General features: G+C 42.4%; 1 protein-coding gene across 5 annotated transcripts in view; it reads right to left on the bottom strand.

Annotated features, from left to right (window-relative positions):
* Positions 1 to 3,152: 3,152 nt before the first annotated feature.
* LOC125308557 overlaps positions 3,153 to 21,124 on the bottom strand; it is a 36,362-nt gene continuing 18,390 nt past the window's right edge. For 2 of the 5 annotated variants that reach the window (XM_048265119.1, XM_048265123.1), the window contains exons 7-17: positions 19,568 to 19,738; positions 19,292 to 19,338; positions 18,966 to 19,041; positions 17,887 to 17,963; positions 17,053 to 17,581; positions 16,386 to 16,684; positions 11,267 to 11,576; positions 7,592 to 7,667; positions 7,359 to 7,437; positions 6,189 to 6,288; positions 3,153 to 3,266 (exon numbers count right to left, since the gene is read on the bottom strand). In XM_048265119.1, the coding sequence (XP_048121076.1) occupies positions 7,431 to 7,437; positions 7,592 to 7,667; positions 11,267 to 11,576; positions 16,386 to 16,684; positions 17,053 to 17,581; positions 17,887 to 17,963; positions 18,966 to 19,041; positions 19,292 to 19,338; positions 19,568 to 19,738 (1,592 nt within the window). In that variant the 3' untranslated portion in view covers positions 3,153 to 3,266; positions 6,189 to 6,288; positions 7,359 to 7,430. The remainder of the gene's footprint in view (positions 3,267 to 6,188; positions 6,289 to 7,358; positions 7,438 to 7,591; positions 7,668 to 11,266; positions 11,577 to 16,385; positions 16,685 to 17,052; positions 17,582 to 17,886; positions 17,964 to 18,965; positions 19,042 to 19,291; positions 19,339 to 19,567; positions 19,739 to 21,124) is intronic. The other 3 variants (XM_048265122.1, XM_048265120.1, XM_048265121.1) reach the window with 3 other exon arrangements.

The following is a 21,124-nucleotide window of genomic DNA, read 5'->3' as shown; positions in this document are numbered from 1 at the left end:
ACCCAGCCCTCACCCACCTGGAAAAAAAGAGACTCATATGTGAGATTGCTGTTTATAGACTTCAGTTCTGCATTCAACACCATAATACCACAACAACTCATCTGCAAACTTGACAAACTGGGACTCAGTACCTACCTCTGCAACTGGCTACTGGACTTCCTCTGTCAGAGGCCCCAAGTAGTAATGCGTGTTGGCAACAATACCTCAAGCAGCATCACACTGAGCACAGGGGCCCCAAGGCTGCGTGCTCAGTCCGCTGCTCTTCACCCTGCTGACGATGACTGCACTGCAACCTACAGCAACAATCACATAGTGAAATTTGCTGACGACACAACTCTAGTGGGTCTCATCATTAAGGGCGACGAGACTCAATACAGGTTGGAGGTCGACCATCTGACCACGCGTGGTGCAGGGACAACAACCTCCTGCTGAACGCCAGCAAGACCAAAGAGATTGTTGTTGACTTCCGGAGAGAGGTCACACCCAACACCTGCCACTGACCATCGACGGTGCTGTGGTGGAGAGAGAGCAGCAGCAAATTCCTGGGGGTGCACATCAGTGAAGACCTCTCCTGGACCACCAACACTGCATCACTGGCTTAAGAGAGCTCAGCGCCGCCTGTACTTCCTAAGAGGGAAACTCAGGCGAGCAAGTGCTCCACCAGCCATCATGACCACAGTCTACCGAGGCACCATTGAGAGCATCCTCTCCAGCTGTATCGCTGTGTGGGGCGGAAGCTGCACTGAATACAACAGGAAAGCCCTGCAGCATAGTGAACACAGCTGGAAGGATTATTGGTGCTTCACTCCCCTCCCTGAAGGACATTTACACCACCCACATTCACCCGCAAGGCGACCAAAATTGTGAGTGATGCAAGTCACCCCGCCACAATTTGTTTGATCTACTGCCCTCTGGGAAGAGGTACAGAAGCCTGCGGCCCCAAGACTACCAGACTCACCAACAGCTTCATACACCAAGCTGTAAGGATGCTGAACTCTCTCCCTCCTCCACCCTCAGCTACATAACATCCTGGACATTGGACCCACAATGGCCGCCTGCACTACTCCACTTGCACACTTGTACACTTTACAACTTGTTGTTGTTGTCCTGAAAACACAACACTTCTGCTGCTCTTACATAACTTGCACCACTATGCCACTTTCTTTTTTACTTAGGTCAAACAGAACTACCCAAGCCTTTTATTGGCCTGACTTTGCACTAGTATTTTATTGACTGTCTATGCACAATTTCAACCAAATTGCTGCTCTTATTTTTTTCATTATTATATGTGCCCTCTTATTTACTTATTTACTTACTTTTTTGTTTACTTGAATGTTATGTTTGTCTGTGGACCTAAATTGGTAAAATATGTCTAGTCTTCACCGTGGGATAGTGAGAAACGTAATTTCGATCTCTTTGTATGTCTGGAACATGTGAAGAAATTGACAATAAAGCTGACTTTGACTTTGACTTTTTTGTCCACTACATTTAAGTTCCCTGTTATAGACTAACTTGCCATATTAAAAATTCCCAGTTTATTCCCATTAATTCCTGTTTATTCCTGTTAATTCACATAAATTTCCGTTAATTCCCATGGAAAGTTTCCAACTTTGAAAATTCCCGGAATTTTGCAACCCTAGAGAGAAGGGGGTTATCAAGAGTGGTGTTTTATTGAGACCAGTCTAAGGTACATATGGGCAGCTCTTTATTAGTATCTTTGATACGCCACACAAGTCTTTCTCTCTCACACACACACAGTATATTTTGATACGCCACACCAGGCAAGTGGATGGATAGGTGAAGTTAACAGTTTTTAGGAATTTGATAAATAAGCCTTTGAATGCACAAAATGAACCACACAACCCTCAGATCTTTTACTTCAATTCTTGAGAAAGGGAAGGAAGGAAAAGGGGAGCTAAATGAAGTGTTGAGACTATTTCAGTCAAGTAGCTGCTGTGTTGAGACTATTTCACTATTTCAGTCAAGAAGCTGCTGTGTTGAGACTATTTCACTATTTCAGTCAAGTAGCTGCTGTGTTGAGACTATTTGACTATTTCAGTCAAGTAGCTGCTGTGTTGAGACTATTTCAGTCAAGTAGCTGCTGTGTTGAGACTATTTCACTATTTCAGTCAAGTAGCTGCTGTGTTGAGACTATTTCAGTCAAGTAGCTGCTGTGTTGAGACTATTTCAGTCAAGTAGCTGCTGTGTTGTGACTATTTCAGTCAAGTAGCTGCTGTGTTGAGACTATTTCACTATTTCAGTCAAGTAGCTGCTGTGTTGAGACTATTTCACTATTTCAGTCAAGTAGCTGCTGTGTTGTGACTATTTCACTATTTCAGTTGAGTAGCTGCTGTGTTGAGACTATTTCAGTCAAGTAGCTGCTGTGTTGAGACTATTTCACTATTTCAGTCAAGTAGCTGCTGTGTTGTGACTATTTCACTATTTCAGTCTGCTAGCTGCTGTATTTGTGACTGCTGTGTTGAGACTATTTCAGTCGAGTAGCTGCTGTGTTGTGACTTTCAGTTGAGTAGCTGCTGTGTTGAGACTATTTCACTATTTCAGTCAAGTAGCTGCTGTGTTGAGACTATTTCACTATTTCAGTCAAGTAGCTGCTGTGTTGTGACTATTTCAGTTGAGTAGCTGCTGTGTTGAGACTATTTCAGTCAAGTAGCTGCTGTGTTGAGACTATTTCACTATTTCAGTCAAGTAGCTGCTGTGTTGTGACTATTTCACTATTTCAGTTGAGTAGCTGCTGTGTTGTGACTATTTCAATTGAGTAGCTTGTGTTGTGACTATTTTAGTCAAGTAGCTGCTGTGTGTTGTGACCATTTCAGTCAAGTAGCTGCTGTGTTGTGACTATTTCAGTTGAGTAGCTGCTGTGTTGAGACTATTTCAGTCAAGTAGCTGCTGTGTTGAGACTATTTCAGTTGACTAGCTGTGTTGAGACTATTTCAGTTGAGTAGCTGCTGTGTTGAGACTATTTCAGTTGAGTAGCTGCTGTGTTGAGACTATTTCACTATTTCAGTTGAGTAGCTGCTGTGTTGTGACTATTTCAGTTCAGTAGCTGCTGTGTTGAAACTATTTCAGTTGAGTAGCTGCTGCTGCTGGAGAGATTCAGTCTTCGCCAAGTCAAACACACACACACACAAACAGAATGTTTAAATAAAACTTTAATGAATAAAATGATTTTAAAACAAGTGTGTGTGTAGGGGGGGTCAGTGTTCAGCTGATTGTGTCGGCTTGGCCCGGAGTTTCTGTAGAGTTTTCTGTGAAGGTGGAGAGAGAGAGCGAGCGAGCAAGAGAGAGAGAAAAAGAGAGAGAGAGAGAGAGAGAGGGAGAAAGAGAGAGAGAGGGAGAAACAGGGAGAGAGAGGGAGTTAGTGACATCAGGTCAGTGGCAGCTCTTGCTATCAAACAGCAGCATGTTACCTCCCACTCTTTGCTACGGCCTACACACACACACCACGTTTAGGGCTGGGCAATATGGCTGAAAACTGTATCACGATATAAGGGTTTCATATCAGTCGATATCTATAATTATCATTTTTTTTTTTTTACCCATTTCAGATAAGGACCAGAAGAAAAAAAGTTCAATTTAAACATTGTTATTTTAAACTTAACCTTCATCTGATTTGAATCACCTCAGCTATCAATCAAAGCAAATAGAGAAAAGAAATGTCAACACAATCGTGAAAAACACTCAAATAAATGTGCATATAAGTCTGAATGAAAAGCAGTAAAGGTTGAAGCCTGGAAATATTGTAAACAAAGTAGCTTAATTGGCTAGTTTATCATAGTCTACTGGTTGGACTGTTCAGTTTCCCCACGTTTCAAATGAATGTTTTCTTCTTGGGACAGGCCTGTTTGAGTCTTGGAAAATACTTTTCCATTTACATCGGGATTGAGATGATAAGAACTTAGCAGTCAACTTGAATGCAACAGTTTTGAACAAATTCGTGCAGCGTGCTAATGAGGCTAACCGGATTTAGATAGATAGATAGATAGATAGATACATACTTCATTGATCCCCAAGGGGAAATTCAAGGGTTAGTAGCAATTTAGCCAGTCGTCTTGCACGATGTGCATGCTGAAGGGGGCAAGGACTCAGTGAGAGTCTGTGTTAAGGTAGGCCTACTACTAGTTGCACATACTAGCTACAATGCGAGATATATTTAGTCTATTTATTATTTATGGACAACGTAAGGCGGGAGGTGTGTGTTGCTTTTAATTATCGAATGTTATATCGAACTTATTCCACTGCTTGGTTGAATTTCCCATTGTCCTACGTAATTTAGAACGACCATTAACCGTATGTTATTTGCACACCTATGAATTAGATCACACTTTTAATTTGCCGAACTCGTTAAGTTTAAATGAACTGTCACGTTGCATCCAAGCTGTAAAATGCAGACGTTCAGAACATGGCAACATTGTAGCATATGACGGAGGTGGCTTTTAGCTAGATGGATGACAGCAGGCTAAGTAAAATAGCGATGTTTCAAAGCTAAAGTTCATCAGAATCTTGGGATATGCCTGCTTGACAACGGGAGAGATAGAACTAACGACTGGCCTTTGGCCGTAGCAACCATCCATTTAGAACTAGTAACGGCAGTTTGTCCTGCAAGTTGAGAAATTAGTTGATATGTGTCGGAAGAAATTAGTTCTACAAACAAGACCATTTCAGCGATTAAAATGTTTAAATTGTAACAGGAAATTAACACAACGCAAGTGGCAACAGTGGAATAAGCGGAATAATGGACTCCACGGTGGTCTGTTCACAGATATTAATGCACTTACGAGGTTTAAACCTTAAACCTCCGCTTCGCGTTGGGGCCGTTTTAACTTCGCGTCGACCGTGCATTAACTTCTGTGAACTAGGGCTGCAGCTATCGATTCTTTTTGTAATCGATTAATCTAGCACTTTATCGATCGATTAATCGGATAATTTGTTTTTTGCATTTTTAAACAACCAAAACAAATAATGCATAACGAAAATGACATGGCTGTAAAATGATCAAGCAATTGGCACAGAGGTATTTATTCTAACTCCAACATTTGGCTCCAAAACTAAGCCCATTTATTGCAATTTACCTATTTAGTGTTTATAAGTGCCAGTGCCAACAATTAAATAATGTTCAAAATGCGCTCTGTAAAATTGCAGCCTCTTGTGCATGACTTAGCTGGGCGAACAAAGCTGCCCATACTATGTTGTGAAGTGCTGGGAGGGAGAAGAGGGAAAGCAATTTAATGTATTAATATGCACAACAAGTTTCATGCTGTAATCTAGACCTGACATCAAAGTAAATATCTGTTTTATGTAGATTTCTACACCTGCAGCATTTGCCATTAGGCTAACAAATAATTTTACCATTAGGCTACTAAAAAATAGCCTACCATTAGGCTACTAACAAATAATTTTACCATTAGGCTACTAAAAAATAATTTCTGGGGTGAGCCTATTTGCTATGGTAACCTAGCAACCTGTGTGTGTGTGTGTGTGTGTGTGTGTGTGTGTGTGTGTGTGTGTGTGTGTGTGTGTGTGTGTGTGTGTGTGTGAGGGAAGATGAGGGTGCATGAGGGAAGATGAGGGTGTATAAGAAGGGTTCTTAAGCTTACTACTTAAAAACATCAAAGCTAAACATTACGGTATATCACGACATCGCTACAAATACAGTATGTGATTAAAATAAGCCAACATCATTGTAGGCTATAGGCTACGCAGATAGGCTAGATAGCCTACTTTATTGACGCTTGGTGAAACAGCATGGAGTGGATGTTTTCGGTTCAGATGCTGGTGTTCTTTTCCTTTTTGAGTATGTAAAGATCCCGAAACTTTACTTGAAAACTTTAGACATTCTCTGCCATTTATGGACATCTTGACTCCGCCATTGCGCCAGCTAAATTCAGAATGTATCACGATTCACGCGCTAGTGGTGTGCTTCCTGAACAACGGTCCGTGTGGTACAATCAAATACCTGCGTGTATAGTGCGCGTCATAGGAATTTAATGAGGCTTCGAGGCAGGGTTTTTGCCTCAAGTAATTTTTGTAATCGAGTTATTCGAGTAACTCGATGAATCGTTTCAGCCCTACTGTGAACATTATCCCTTACATATTTTTATTGATATCGATTACATGCCTATCACGATATATATCGCTATCGTTTTATCGCCCAGCCCTACACACGTTACCTGCTGGAACTCTCGTGCTCGTTGACGGTTGACAATGCTGGTTGCCTGGCGACGGTGCATCTCCTTCCTCTGCCTCACTTCCTCAAGCTGGTTATGCAACCTGTAGAACACACACACACACACACACTTCCATAAACATCACTGACTAAGAATTAGGCAGAGGGTTCAGAAGAGCACACACTAGTTCGCTCGCTTGTGTATATGTGTGTGTGTGTGTGTGTATATATAGGTGTGTGTGTGCTAGGGGTGGGCGATATATATCGTCTGCGATAATATCGTGATTGTTGTTTTAACGATACATTATCGAGTATTTAAATTACTTATGGGGGAAAAAAACTCAAAATCACGCATTGAAACCCCATACATTCACTAAATCCAGGAGGGCTATGCAAGAGAAGCCCCTTGCAGCAGAGTAAGTGTCACATGATCGCTAGTGGGTCCACGTTGTCACACGCACGCCTAATGTTTATTTTGTGCAGCGAGATCCAGACGTAGCATTAATGAGACAGTCACATTTTTTCCTATATGGTATTATATGGAGAGAAAACATTTGCCTTTGAGTATTTTAATAGTCAGTTGTAAACAAAGAACTCTTCTCATGTAACCCTTTTGTAAATGGACTGAAGTTTGCTCTAAATATCTACGTGTATCGATTATGCTAACCGTTAGCATCTCTATGGGATTTCTCATATACATTAGCCATAAGCTAACGCATTAGTTTCTATTCTGAAACTTGGAATGCTAGCCTACATGATTTCTCTTAAACAAAACATCGAAGGAAATAACTTAGATGTACTCTGTTGGTCTGCTTAGTTTTACAGTGAATCGTAAGTAAAGGTTTTTGAAAGGAACTTCAGCTTCAGACTTTCTCTTGGGAAACTGTTAGGCCTAGTCATCTTCTTTCATGTAGCTGGCTAGACCATGTCATTGCCACACACACACACACAAGTGGGCAAAATTGGAAATGTGTCAGAGTGACAATGCATTGGTTGATTTGGTTAAAAAGTCACAGGTTAGGTTATTGGTTGTTATTGTATTGATGCTATTCATAAATAATGAGCTGTAAAGTAATTCAGACTTCTACAATTTTTTTAAAGGATTTCGACTAATTATCGTTATCGTCAAAATCACAAAAAATATCGAGATATTATTTTTTGTCCATATGTTTACCTGTTCGTATGCTGGTGCATGTCTTTGTGTTCAGGGCTGATCTTCACCTCTCCCACACGCTTCAGTACACCCTCACCTGCTGAAACACACAGACACACACACACACTTCACTACATCTTTACTTGCTGAAACACACACACACACACACACATGGGGACTTCACACACACACACACACACACACACACACTCTGTCTCTCACACACACAAACAATGACTCTTTCCCACACACACCTGCTTGGAGTGAAAGTTCCGGACTGTCCTTGTTCTCTGGGTTCGATGACAGAACCGGAGTTGGGTAAAAACACACCTGGATCAGACAGACAGATAGACAGATAGATAGACAGACAGACAGATACTTTATTGATCCCCAAGGGATAATTCAAGGTCCCAGTAGCTTATGACACCACACACAACATAAACAGGATGATAAAAAAACAAATCCACATGACTAAAATGAACAGTAAAAAACCTAAAACAAGGATCCACATGAATGTAGGCTAATGTAATGTATAGGCTAATGTAATGTATAGGCTAATGTGTAATGTATAGGCTAATGTAATGTATAGGCTAATGTAATATATGCTAATGTGTAATGTATAGGCTACACATTAACCAGAGCAAATAAAAGAGGTGGGGGGATAGCCACAATTTTCAAGACGTCTTTTCAGTGCAATCAGTCGTCATTCGGTGACTTTACTTCATTTGAATATCTGTGTGCATGCATTAAGTCTTCTCCTCAGATTTTCTTACTGACAATTTACAGGCCTCCAAAACATCCAGCTAAAGTTTTTCTTGAAGAGCTAGGTGAACTGCTATCAGTTGTTTGCATAGAGTTTGACTGTCTTATTATATCAGGGGATCTAAACTTGCATGTGGATAATCCTGAAAACAATTATGTCAAGGAATTCATTGCACTAATCGATACTTTCTCCCTAACACAGCATGTACAGGGGCCAACACACTCTCTCGGCCATACCCTCGACCTTGTTATTACAAAGGGTCTCGATGTCTCTACAGCTGTTAAAGACCTGGCCTTATCTGATCATTTCTGCGTGTTCTTTGATGTGTCTATGTCCCCACACACTCAAAACACAGCTATGATGGTAAAAAGGAGAATCATAAAGGATCAGACAAGTGCTCTCTTTGAGCAAGCACTTTCACAAGTCAAGTCAACTGTCAGACTCTGAAGACTTATTTGATCACTTTAATGCAAAAATGGCAAACATTATGGATGACATTGCTCCATTACAATTCAAGAAAGTTAAGGACAAACAGAAAGCACCATGGAGGCAAAATCCAGCAGTTAAACTTCTAAAAAAAGAGAGTGTAGGAAGACTGAAAGAAAATGGCGTAAATACAAATTTCAGATCCACTATGAAATCCATAAAGAGATGCTCCACATATAACTCTGAAATATGCAAAGCAAGACAGTCTTTTCTTTTCTAACATTATCAATAGAAGTTCAAATAACACTTGTATTTTATTTTCAACTGTTGATAAGTTAACAAATCCCCCCTCACAATTAGCTTGAACTTCTCTCAACTAATAAATGCAATGAGTTTTCATCATTTTTTTTTAAAGGTAAAATTGACAAAATCAGACTCAACATATCTGCTCAATTACAAATTCAACAACCTGAACTTCCAGCAACAAACAGAGGGAAACTAAACTTGATGTCAGAGTTCAGCTTGATGACTACTGAAACACTTGAAAAAGCGGTACAGAATCTCAGCTCTTCCACATCGTCAGACACTCTGCCTACCAATTTCTTCAAAACTGTTTTTCACCTCATAGCTTGGATGTCCTTCAAATTGTAAATGTATCACTGCTGTCTGGCACTTTTCCTAAGTCACTGAAAACAGCTGTTGTAAAGCCACTTCTCAAGAAGAATAACCTGGATGCCTCCATGCTAAACAATTACAGGCCCATATCCAATCTACCTTTTATTGGCAAAATTATTGAAAAAGTAGTCTTTAATCAATTAACCACCTTCCTAACATCAAATGGGTATTTTGATTACTTTCAGTCTGGTTTTCGGGCAAATCACAGCACTGAAACAGCTCTCATTAAAGTTTCCAATGACATACGCCTCAACACATTTGACACTGTTGATCACAATATTTTACTACACAGACTAGAACACTGGGTTGGATTTACAGGCATAGTTATCAGCTGGCTAAAATCATATCTACAAGAAAGGAGCTTCTTTGTTGCCATCGAAACTGTACCTCAACACCAACGTCCTTGACCTGTGGTGTTCCCCAGGGGGTCGATCTTGGGGCCACTATTATTCAACCTCTATATGCTCCCACTTGGACAAATCCTTCAAAATAATTTGATTTCATATCATAGCTATGCAGATGACACAAATTTACTTAGCTCTATCACCAAACGACTATGGTCCTCTTGAATCTATGTGTCAGTGTATAGAACAAATCAACACCTGGATGTCTCAAAATTGTCTTCAGCTGAACAAAGAAAAAACTGAAGTAATTATATTTGGTAAAATGAGGAAAGACTTAGGGTTGCCACTCTCCTTGACACAAAAGGGTTGAAGGCAAAAGGATACTGTTAAAAATCTTGGTGTATTAATTGACAGTGATCTAAATTTCAACAGCCACATGAAAGCGATAACTAAATCAGCTTTTTACCACCTCAAAAATTTTACCAAACTCAGAGGGCTGATGTCAAAACATGACTTAGAAAAACTCATTCATGCATTTATCTCCAGCAGGGTTGATTACTGCAATGGACTGTTCACAGGCATTCCTAAAAAGACTATTAAACAGCTTCAGGTGATACAAAATGCAGCAGCTAGGACTCTAACAAAAACTAAAAGAACTGACCACATTACTCCAATTCTTAAGTCCTTGCACTGGCTTCCAGTAAGTCACAGAATTGACTTTAAAGCACTATTGCTTGTTTATAAATCAGTAAATGGAGCAGGACCTAAATACTTGTCAGACATGCTTCAGCAGTACACACCTTTTAGATCCTCTCAGGTCCCAGGTGAAAAACCTGCTAGTAAAACCTACAGTTAGAACTAAACATGGTGAAGCACTTTTTTTAGCTTCTATGCGGCTCAGCTGTGGAACCAACTTTTGGATGACATTAAAAGGCCCCAACTGTAGCCAGTTTTAAATCTAGACTTAAGACCAAACTGTTCTCAGGCGGCTTTCTGCTAACTGTGCCGAAGTTACAAATTCTGAATCTGCCTTGATAATTATTCTACTTTGTCTTTTATTACTTTTTTTACTACTTTTGCCTTTGATCTTTACCGTTTAACTATTCTTTGACTATATGGCCATTCTATGCTTTTATTTGTTATTATTGTTTGGTTTTGTTTATGTAAAGCACATTGAATGACCTCTGTGTATGAAATGTGCTATATAAATAAACTTGACTTGACTAATGTAATGTATAGGCTAATGTGTAATGTATAGGCTAATGTGTAATGTATAGGCATGAGGCGCTTGCAGTGACAGGGCAGGGACTGACCCTGTGATTCAATATGCCATGGTAAGGTGCTCAGTAAGGTGTGTGTCATGATGGTAGTGCCAACAGTGCAGGGTTAAAGTCTAGCGACCAGCAATAAATATGGGCAATTTAAGAGACCAGTATGGACAATATAAGAGAAAAATGTAAGCATAGTAATATAACAGTTATAGTATAATTATATGGACAAAATGGAGAAAAAATGTAAAAATAGTAATATAAGAATTAAAGCAGCAGTGCAAGGATAGCTTTGCAGTAATAGGGTATCAGCCATTGGTCAAGTATGATGTGATGTTAGACCACAGTCCAGACTGGGAGATGGAGGGAGGGGTTGTACATATGGGCTAATATAGCCAGTAAACAGTGTAGACAGTGTAAGCAGTAGCTGTGTGTGTGTGTGTGTGGTCTCACCTGTGCTCCAATTTGGTTTTCTCCTCCACTCTGTTTGTGTGTGTGGTGTGTGTGTGAGGTGGGTGTGTCCACCATCTCCTGTTCCTCTTCCTCCTGTGTGTGTGTGTGAGATGTGTGTGTCTGTGTCTTTTCCTGAGGATTCCAGTGTGTGTGGGGCGTGTGTGTGAGGGGTGTGTGTTGGAGAGGCGTTTCTGGGCGTCTCTTTTCCTTCATTGATCTCGTCCCCGTGGAAACTGCTCAGTGTGACGTCACTCACACTGACCAATGAGAGCATGGACTCTTCCAAGATGCCCCGCCCACAGTCCAGATCCTATAAAACAACACACCCATCACCTAGACAACACACCAGTCACCTAGCAACACACCCGTCACCTAACAGTTACTAGGGGTGTCACGGTTACGATATTAATCAGTTACTAGGGGTGTCACGATTACCATCTTAAGTCGAAAATTAATTGAAATTTCATCTTGATCTCGAACTTCGAAATCAAAGGTAGAATCAACGATGTAGCCACTTCCAACACGCATGCCAATAGCAGGGCTCTACAGTGCGCCTGTTTCACTCGCACATGCGAGTAAAAATGATGCCATGCGAGTGCAAAAAAATATTTAGGCGCACTGGTGCGAATGACTTCTAACCATGTCAATATTTGTCTACAAAATACACCGCAACATCGAGAAACATTACTGGTGCAAACCATAAACCATCACGTCGCGAATGCAGCATAAAAACTACACCTCCCATCAACGTTAGCAGTTTCGCGTTGTGACTCGCTAGTAGTCGCTTCTATCAAATCCAAGATGGCAGAAAAAGCGGAAAGTTAGACTAGCCAGCCAAGATGCAAAGATTGAAGAAATTAGTTCTTCTATCCACCGAATTCATCGGATATAGGAGGAACAGGATGAGATTCTGAGAATGCAGTGAGAGAAGGAAAGGTAACCTAACATGTAGAGATGCACCGATTGCAATTTTCTGGGCCGATACCGATTTTTCATAGTTTGACCTGCCGATACCGATTTCAGTCGATTCCGATTTCATTTCTTCTAACCAATTTACTGCACACACACAAATAGTTATTTTCGATCTTTTCTTTGATAGAACATGTTAATATAGACATGTAATCAACTTATAAATAATGAAATGGCTGTTAAAAAAAATGGAACCAGTGAGCAGACAGATTCTTCTTCAAGTCTAACTTCAGCTGCAGTACCAAATGATGGATTAAGTTAAGTTATGGAACACCCATTTTATTCTTCTCACATCCAATATCCAACTAAAGATATAAGAACAATTTTCATGATACATTTGAACATGCTACCATGTAACATATTTTCATATGCATTGATGAATTTATGGGAGGGCGAGGGAAAAGTGGTAGCAGCCTAGACCATCACCAAACACAGGGGAGAAGTGCTAATAGCGATAAGGTGCTCCACCATATATGAAAACAGTGCACGTCTGTTTTGCGGTGAAAAATTTAAATCCAAATTCCGGTTAAATGCATCAATTAGGCTATAGAAACTTTCAGAGACGGCTGATTCAGTATTCAGAGCATCAGTTTTCTTCATTGTAGGCTACTATGTTTGCCTTTCTAATAGGCCATCATTTGTTCACTTTCACAACATCCACTTCTCAATCTACTAGGGTATTTTAAGGCATAGCCCTAGTCTACGTGCAGTAAATAGTTCCGAGTATTTTTTTTTTTTTTAAAGTGGAGTAGAACTACTAGGGCTACTGTATGTTGCTGCTTGTTGACTTATTATGTAGCCTATGATCGCTAAACTTTGATTATTTTTAATGTCGCAATCGGTTATCTCCGTTCAGCAGAGCTTGTGGTTCAGCTGTGGGCACGCAATTAGCGGCAGTGACGGGCGGTGATGAGCGATATTTACGTAGCCTAATGAAGTGACAGCTTAGTAAATTCCACGCAGTAGGCCAATGGCAAAGCACAGCGTTTGCTGCATAGAAAAACTCAGTAGCCTATTAGCGCTTTCTTTGTAGCCCTACATCCAGCCCTGATGGGTCGGTGTTGTTACAATTGTACAACTGGGTGTTGTTACAATTGTGGCGCACAAGTGCATTTGACCGGGATAAAATCGTCATGTCTCAGACTGACCGGCCGGTCACCGGTCATGGCCGATCATGTGAAAATCGTCCGATTCCGGCCACCAGCCGATCTATCGGTGCATCTCTACTAACAATCCTTTTAGCCCAGTTGACGTATTGGCTGCAATATGCAATATAGCTGTAGCGAACCGGCACAAAAGTAGCCTCCCGTAATACTCCCATTTTATTCAAAGGTAGAACGCTACTGACAACTCCAGGCTTCCTGACGTTTGCCTACTGCCCCCATCAATGCAGATATTTCAAATAAAAACTATAAAACATATATCCTTAATTAGCCTATGTTGGGTTTTGTGGAAGACAAAATGGACTGTTTTAGTAGTATTAGGCAGTATGCAGTCAGATAAGTCACCATGGGCATATTTGGATTAGCTATAGATGGATTCACAAATAAATAAATTAGCCTACATTTGGCAGGATACTTGATATACAGGCTAAATGCAAATATGGCAATGTATTATATTATTTTACATTAACAAAATGTAGGAAAATAGAACAGACTGAAAATAAAGTAGGCACTGATCTTTAAAATCCTTCCTGTAGCCTAAATGTTGTCAGTCATTCTTAATATTCGCAATTGGTGCACTGGCATGTTTAACTGTTAGCTGCAGTATAATGTTAGATTATGTGTAAGTTAAGTACAGAACTGACTGTGCGCCCAAAAAATATGTTAGTGTAGAGCCCTGCAATAGGCAAAACAACACAAACACCTGTTGAACTGCGGTGCATCAACAAACACTCCGCTAACACTCCTCTAACGTTAGGCTGCAGCTAGTTAAAAAAAACACATCAACTGACCGCCCCTCCTGCTACTCTGAGATCACCAGTATGGAAGCATGTCATTCATTCACGTCAGTTACTAGCCTACTAACTTACTCAATTTAGCAAGTGAAAAGACCTAGTTTCAGTCCAAAATTACTTAAAGGCATAAAATATTGCCCAATGATAGGTGCAATATTCCATGAACACTAACCTTGTGTCTCATGGGAGTGAGGTGAAATGATCGTTCTGTGCGGTTTCATGAGAGTGAGGTGAAATTAAATGATCGTTCTGTGTGGTTTCATGGGAGTGAGGTGAAATTAAATGATCGTTCTGTGCGGTTTCATGTCACCATGTTCACACTATGTTAACTCTGTTCCGGTCTATTTAGCCTACTAGCTCATGGGATGAACAGTTTCAAAATAAAAGCCCCCTGAAACAGAATTGGGAAAAAAGCCAAAAAAGTAAACATCATAAAAAATGCATTAATAATAATAATAATTAAAAAATATCGAAAATCGAAATGAATCGTGACACCCCTAACAGTTACACACAGTATAAGTACCAACTCCACCCATACACAAGAAAAAAAAAACTCCCAGCCACACACACACATTTTCACTGACAACATTTCAAAACTTTTCCATGACTTTCCGATGACCTTGAAAGACATTTCCATAATTATTCATGGCCTTTGAGTACAAAATGCTTCCTTTACACAACAGGTTGAAATGGGACACCATGCTCTCTCCCCTTCCTTTGTGTCTATGAAGGAAGCAGTCCAGTTCTGGACATGGCGCATCTCCTAGTAGTGGTAATCGCCAATCGTTCGCCTTGTTCAGTTCGCCAATCGTTCGCCTTGTTCAGGGGTTGTTTAGGCTACACAGTTTCAGAATTGAAATTTTAATATCAAATATTGACCGAGATGCCAACCACTTGTGTAGGCCCTAACAGTTGGTTTTACAGTAAGAAGATAGATATAGACAGACACTTTATTGATCCCCAAGGGGAAATTCAAGCAGCAAAAAGGCGACGAACAACCGTTTACCGTTAGATCCTCGTGGTTGTGGAGGATGATCGTTAGCAGCCGTGAAGTGTTTTATTCTCAAGATGGCCTAATGGTGTAGCCTAGGCTACTATCTACGAAGACGTAAGCTAAATATACAACTATGCTGATCCTAGCACTTACCACCAGTCTTGAACCGACACTTGTCCTAAAATTGTTGAGAGAATTGCTTTAAAACTTAAACTGTTTACCATGTTGTTAGTCGCTTTGCTTAAAAATGCGTCAGCCAAATGTAATGTAATGTAATGTAATGTAATGTAAACTATCAAGATAAAGAAACAAGAAATAAAGACCCAATACGCTGACCGACATGTTTAAAACCTTGGCAAAAACGTGATGAATGAAAAGGCTTCAACCCCTTTTGATCATACTGCAGTTATGTTGGAAGCCATGAACGAGAACATCATGAGAGGAAAGAACAAGAGACTGAACAATAACGTCATGAGCGGGCGGAACGAGGCAGTTGTGATTCAGTAGATTTGTTTTTTTTTTCTCTCATGGAAATGGTTGCTATGGTTTCTCTCACTGGCTAAAATTTGATGAGAACATCCTAGACTCAATACAGACAACAGCATAAAATTGGCTGGCTCTCGCCCTATGAAGACATAAAATTGGCTGGCTCTCGCCCTATGAAGGCATTCGATTGGCTAGCTCTCGCCCTATGAAGGCATACGATTGGCTAGCTCTCGCCCTATGAAGGCATACGATTCGCTAGCTCTCGCCCTATGAAGGCATACAATTGGCTGGCTCTCGCCCCCAAGGAAGCGGAGCCATGGAAATAAAGCTGTTCTCAGTCACTCAACACTGAACACAGAGGCCGAAAGAACGAACGGACTATCGACGAGAAGTGGAAACTGTATCAGTTCAGTTCATTCTTATTAAAGACACGTTTGATCGAATCGATTAGTTCTTATTAAAAGACACGTTCGTTCAGTTGTCGTTCTTATTAGACATGTTCAATCAGTTCAGTTGGTTCTTATTAAAGACACGTTGAGGCCGAGCCATCTCTATCTCCTACCTACGTCCCTGGGATGACTAAAAGAAACCTAAAAGAAACCACTTTCCCAAAATTTTCAATGAATTTCCTTAATTCCATGACTGTGGGAACCCTGCATACACACACACACACACACACACAGACACACAGACACACAGACAACCACACCCACCAGTATCCGGTCCCAGAGGGGCATGATCTCTGTTCCCTCCTCTGATTGGCTAAGGAGATGTTTCCTGTGGGTGGGGCTGGCAGGGAGTGCAAGTTTTACTTGAGGACTCAGGTTGTCATGGAGACCAGAGATGGATAGCTGCAGGGGGTTGAGGGACAAGGATGTCTGGAAGAGTGACTGCTGCACGGCCTGCTGGGATAGGTGGGAGGAGTCTGCTCTCAGAAGGGAGGTGTCGTCCTCCGCATCAACACTCAGATGGCCAAGTGTAAGCTCCGCCTCCAGAGGATGGAAAGAGTCTACTACACACACACACACACACACAGTAAGTAAGTAGAAGTATATTTACTCTTTTGATCCCGTGAGGGAAATTTGGTCTCTGCACTAATCCCAATCCGTCAATTAGTGAAACACACTCAGCACACAGTGAACACACAGTGAGGTGAAGCACACACTAATCCAAACGCAGTGAGCTGCCTGCAACAACAGCGGCTCCTTTCCTACTGGTCGGGGATTGAACAAGCTGGAAGCCCTAACCATTAGGCCATGGCTGCCCCCAAACACACACAGTTAAAATGTCACTCTTCAGATCACTTACGGGTATCCATTTGAACAGCATGAAGATGAACCAATTAGTTCAACTCAGCAGTGTGTGTGTGTGTGTGTATACCTGTACTCTGCTGCAGGTCAACTGGTGGTCCAGCTTGGAAGGTAGGGCCCTGACCAATGAGCAGGCTTGAGTCCCACGTCTCTGCCAACCAATTACCTGCCTCCTGCCCAGGAGTCTGACCAATCCGCTGTCTCATTCTTAGCTCCTCCCTACTGTTTTCATAGAAAGGAGGGCCCTCTGAAATCTGACCAATCAGACAATGAGCTGAGTCAGCTGAGCCCCGCCCAACAAGCTCCCTTCCAGAGGCAGACGGAGATGACTGGCAAGACAGCTGGCCAATCAGCTGGCTGAGCTCTGATTGGTTGCTGGTGGAGGCTTGGTGTGGGAGGCTGAGCTCTGATTGGTTGCTGGTGGAGGCTTGGTGTGGGAGGCTGAGATCTGATTGGTTGCTGGTGGAGGTGTGGTGTGGGAGGCTGAGATCTGATTGGTTGCTGGTGGAGGCTTGGTGTGGGACGCCGAGATCTGATTGGTTGCTGGTAGCTAAGCATGAAAACTGGCCAACAATACGGTTCAGAGAATCATCCCACTGCTGACAAAACAAGACATGAAATAACATGAATGACCTCATCATACACCTGTGTGTGTGTGTGATGTGTGTGTGTATTATCATACCTCTGTGTGTGTGTGTGTGTGTATTATCATACCTCTGTGTGTGTGTGTGTGTGTGTGTGTGTGTGTGTGTGTATTATCATACCTCTGTGTGTGTGTGTGTGTGTATTATCATACCTCTGTGTGTGTGTGTGTGTATTATCATACCTCTGTGTGTGTGTGTGTGTGTGTGTGTGTGTGTGTGTATTATCATACCTCTGTGTGTGTGTGTGTGTGTGTGTGTACCTGGTCTGTGCGTGTGTGTGTTGAGCCGTATGATGAGGGGGAGGAGTCTGTCTCTGGATGCAGTGGCAGGAAGCTAACTGAGGAGGAAACACACACACACACACACACACACACACACACCAAATATAAACACTGTACTTGATAAAGCTGTTACCTAGGAAACTGAGAGAGGAATGACCTACACACACACACACACACAGAGGAGGACTATGGTTTGGGTTGAAGAAAAAAAACACACACACACACACACACACAGAGGAGGACTATGGTTTGGGTTGAAGAGGAAAAACACACACACACACACACACACACACACACACAGAGGAGGACTATGGTTTGGGTTGAAGAGGAAACACACACACACACACACACACAGAGGAGGACTATGGTTTGGGATGAAGAGGAAACACACACACACACAGAGGAGGACTATGGTTTGGGTTGAAGAGGAAACACACACACACACAGAGGAGGACTATGGTTTGGGTTGAAGAGGAAACACACACACACACACAGAGGAGGACTATGGTTTGGGTTGAAGAGGAAAACACACACACACACACACACACACAGAGGAGGACTATGGTTTGGGTTGAAGAGGAACACACACACACACACACACACACAGAGGAGGACTATGGTTTGGGTTGAAGAGGAAACACACACACACACACACAGGAGGACTATGGTTTGGGTTGAAGAGGAAACACACACACACACACACACACAGAGGAGGACTATGGTTTGGGTTGAAGAGGAAACACACACACACACTCAGAGGAGGACTATGGTTTGGGTTGAAGAGGAAACACACACACACACAGAGGAGGACTATGGTTTGAGTTGAAGAGGAAAACACACACACACACACACACACACACATCCCAAACACACACATGCGCACACACACATACACACACAAATCCCTAATACACACATACACATGCGCGCACACACACAAATCCCTAACACACACACACACACACACACACACACACACACACCCTTAACACACACCCTTAACACACACACAGGACACAGCTCTAACACACACTTATGAGGCTGGCAGCCCCCCTCACCTGAAGATTGTAAGATGGAATACTCCGCACCTGGTCTACAGGCATCACCTGGGGCTTCACCCAAGGCTGCCGGCTCCTGTACACACACACACACACACACACACAATATGAAATATACATCTAGAGTCAATACTGATTACTGTTAGTGTGGTGTTGAGTGTTAATGTGGTAACATAACACCAGTACACCAACACCACTAAACTAACACTACAGCAGTCACAAATAACACCATCCGGTTGGCTGGAGTGAGTTACACGTGTGTGTGTGTGTGTTAGGGATGTGTGTGTGTGTGTGTTAGGGGTATGTGTGTGTGTTTGAGAGCTTACCTGAACGTCAGGTTCATTCTGAAGCACTTGAGCCCAAGAGGACAACCCTTAACAAACATCAAACACACACACACACACAAACACACACCCCCTTAGCAAACATCAAACAGAACAGAGTCAACATATACGTCTCTCTCATCAAACACAATAGAGTCAACATACATGTCTCTCTCGCTCTGTGTGTGTGTGTGTAGGTTCATTTCACTGTGTGTATGTGTGTCCATGTAGTTCCGTGTGTGTGTGTGTGTGTGTGAGAGTGTGTGTGTGTGTTCGTACTTGTGATGCTCTCTGGTCCGCTCAGTAACCTCATGAGTTCTAGTTGGTGGCGCTCGATGATTTCCTCTGCCCTGCTGATAGGCAACCAGTGTTCCATCGCCATGCCGTTACTGCTAACGACGGGAGAGACCACACCCACCCCTGGCCCAGTATCAGCACTGAGGGAGGGATCTGAACACACACACACACACACACACACACACAGCACTGAGGGAGGGATCTGACACACACACACACACACACACCAGCACTGAGGGAGGGATCTGAACACACACACACACACACACACACACGCACATCAGCACTGAGGGAGGGATCTGAACACACACACACACACACACACACACACATCAGCACTGAGGGAGGGATCTGAACACACACACACACACCAGCACTGAGGAAGGGATCTGAACACACACACACACACACAGACACAGACACACACACACACACACACACAACCCTATCAGCACTGAGGGAGGGATCTGAAACACACACACACACACACAGGTGACAGCAATAAACACTGAAAAGGCAGGCAGGCACACACACACACACACACACACACACACACACACACACACACACACACACACACACACACACACACACACACACACACACACACACACACACAAACACAAAAACTAGTGTCAGGCTCGGGTTCGGACATATTTAGAAATTGTAGTGGGGTTCGGACATTTAGAAATTGTAGTGGGGTTCGGACATATTTCGGGTTCGGTTGGGGTTGGGACACACGGGCACGATATGCATTGGAAGTTTTACATTTGAAAGAGCTCATCATGTTGGGGAACCAACACGCCTGCTTCACATGATGCAAACGATCGTTTTTTGAGAATAAAATCAAACGTAAAAAAGGACCCAACAGCCTGTGTGCAAGATTTGTTTATGTAGCCGTGACGACGCATGTGCATGGCAGACGGCAAGACAGGCTATCTTGGGTGACGTTAAAAAAAAACAGAACATGAAAGTACTTGAAGCATCACCAGGACACATAAACTCAAGCAGTGAGAACATTGTGTGTGTGCACAGAGTTTACTAAAAAGAAAGGTTTTGAAGCAGAGTGATACTTGGAGCAAAGGTTCATGTTGTGTCGAGCCTTCTTAGTGTTTGAAAAATAGCGATTTTCATGCCATCATAGTAATGCCCCTTGCACTCCCACACACACACAGACACACACACACACACACACACACACACACATGCCCCTAATGCCCCTAGCACACACACATGCCCCTAATGCCCCTAGCACACACACACACACACACATGCCCCTAATGCCCCTTGCACTCCCATTCACACACATGCCCCTAGCACACACACATGCCCCTAATGCCCCTAGCACACACACATGCCCCTAATGCCCCTAACACACACACATGCCCCTAATGCCCCTAGCACACACACACATGCCCCTAATGCCCCTAGCACACACACATGCCCCTAATGCCCCTTGCACACACACATGCCCCTAATGCCCCTAGCACACACACATGCCCCTAATGCCCCCCACAATGCCCCTTGCACACACACATG

The sequence above is a fragment of the Alosa alosa genome, chromosome 15, assembly GCF_017589495.1.
Source record: "Alosa alosa isolate M-15738 ecotype Scorff River chromosome 15, AALO_Geno_1.1, whole genome shotgun sequence".
Taxonomy (NCBI): domain Eukaryota; kingdom Metazoa; phylum Chordata; class Actinopteri; order Clupeiformes; family Clupeidae; genus Alosa; species Alosa alosa.
This window is presented reverse-complemented; position numbering and strand designations above follow the sequence as displayed.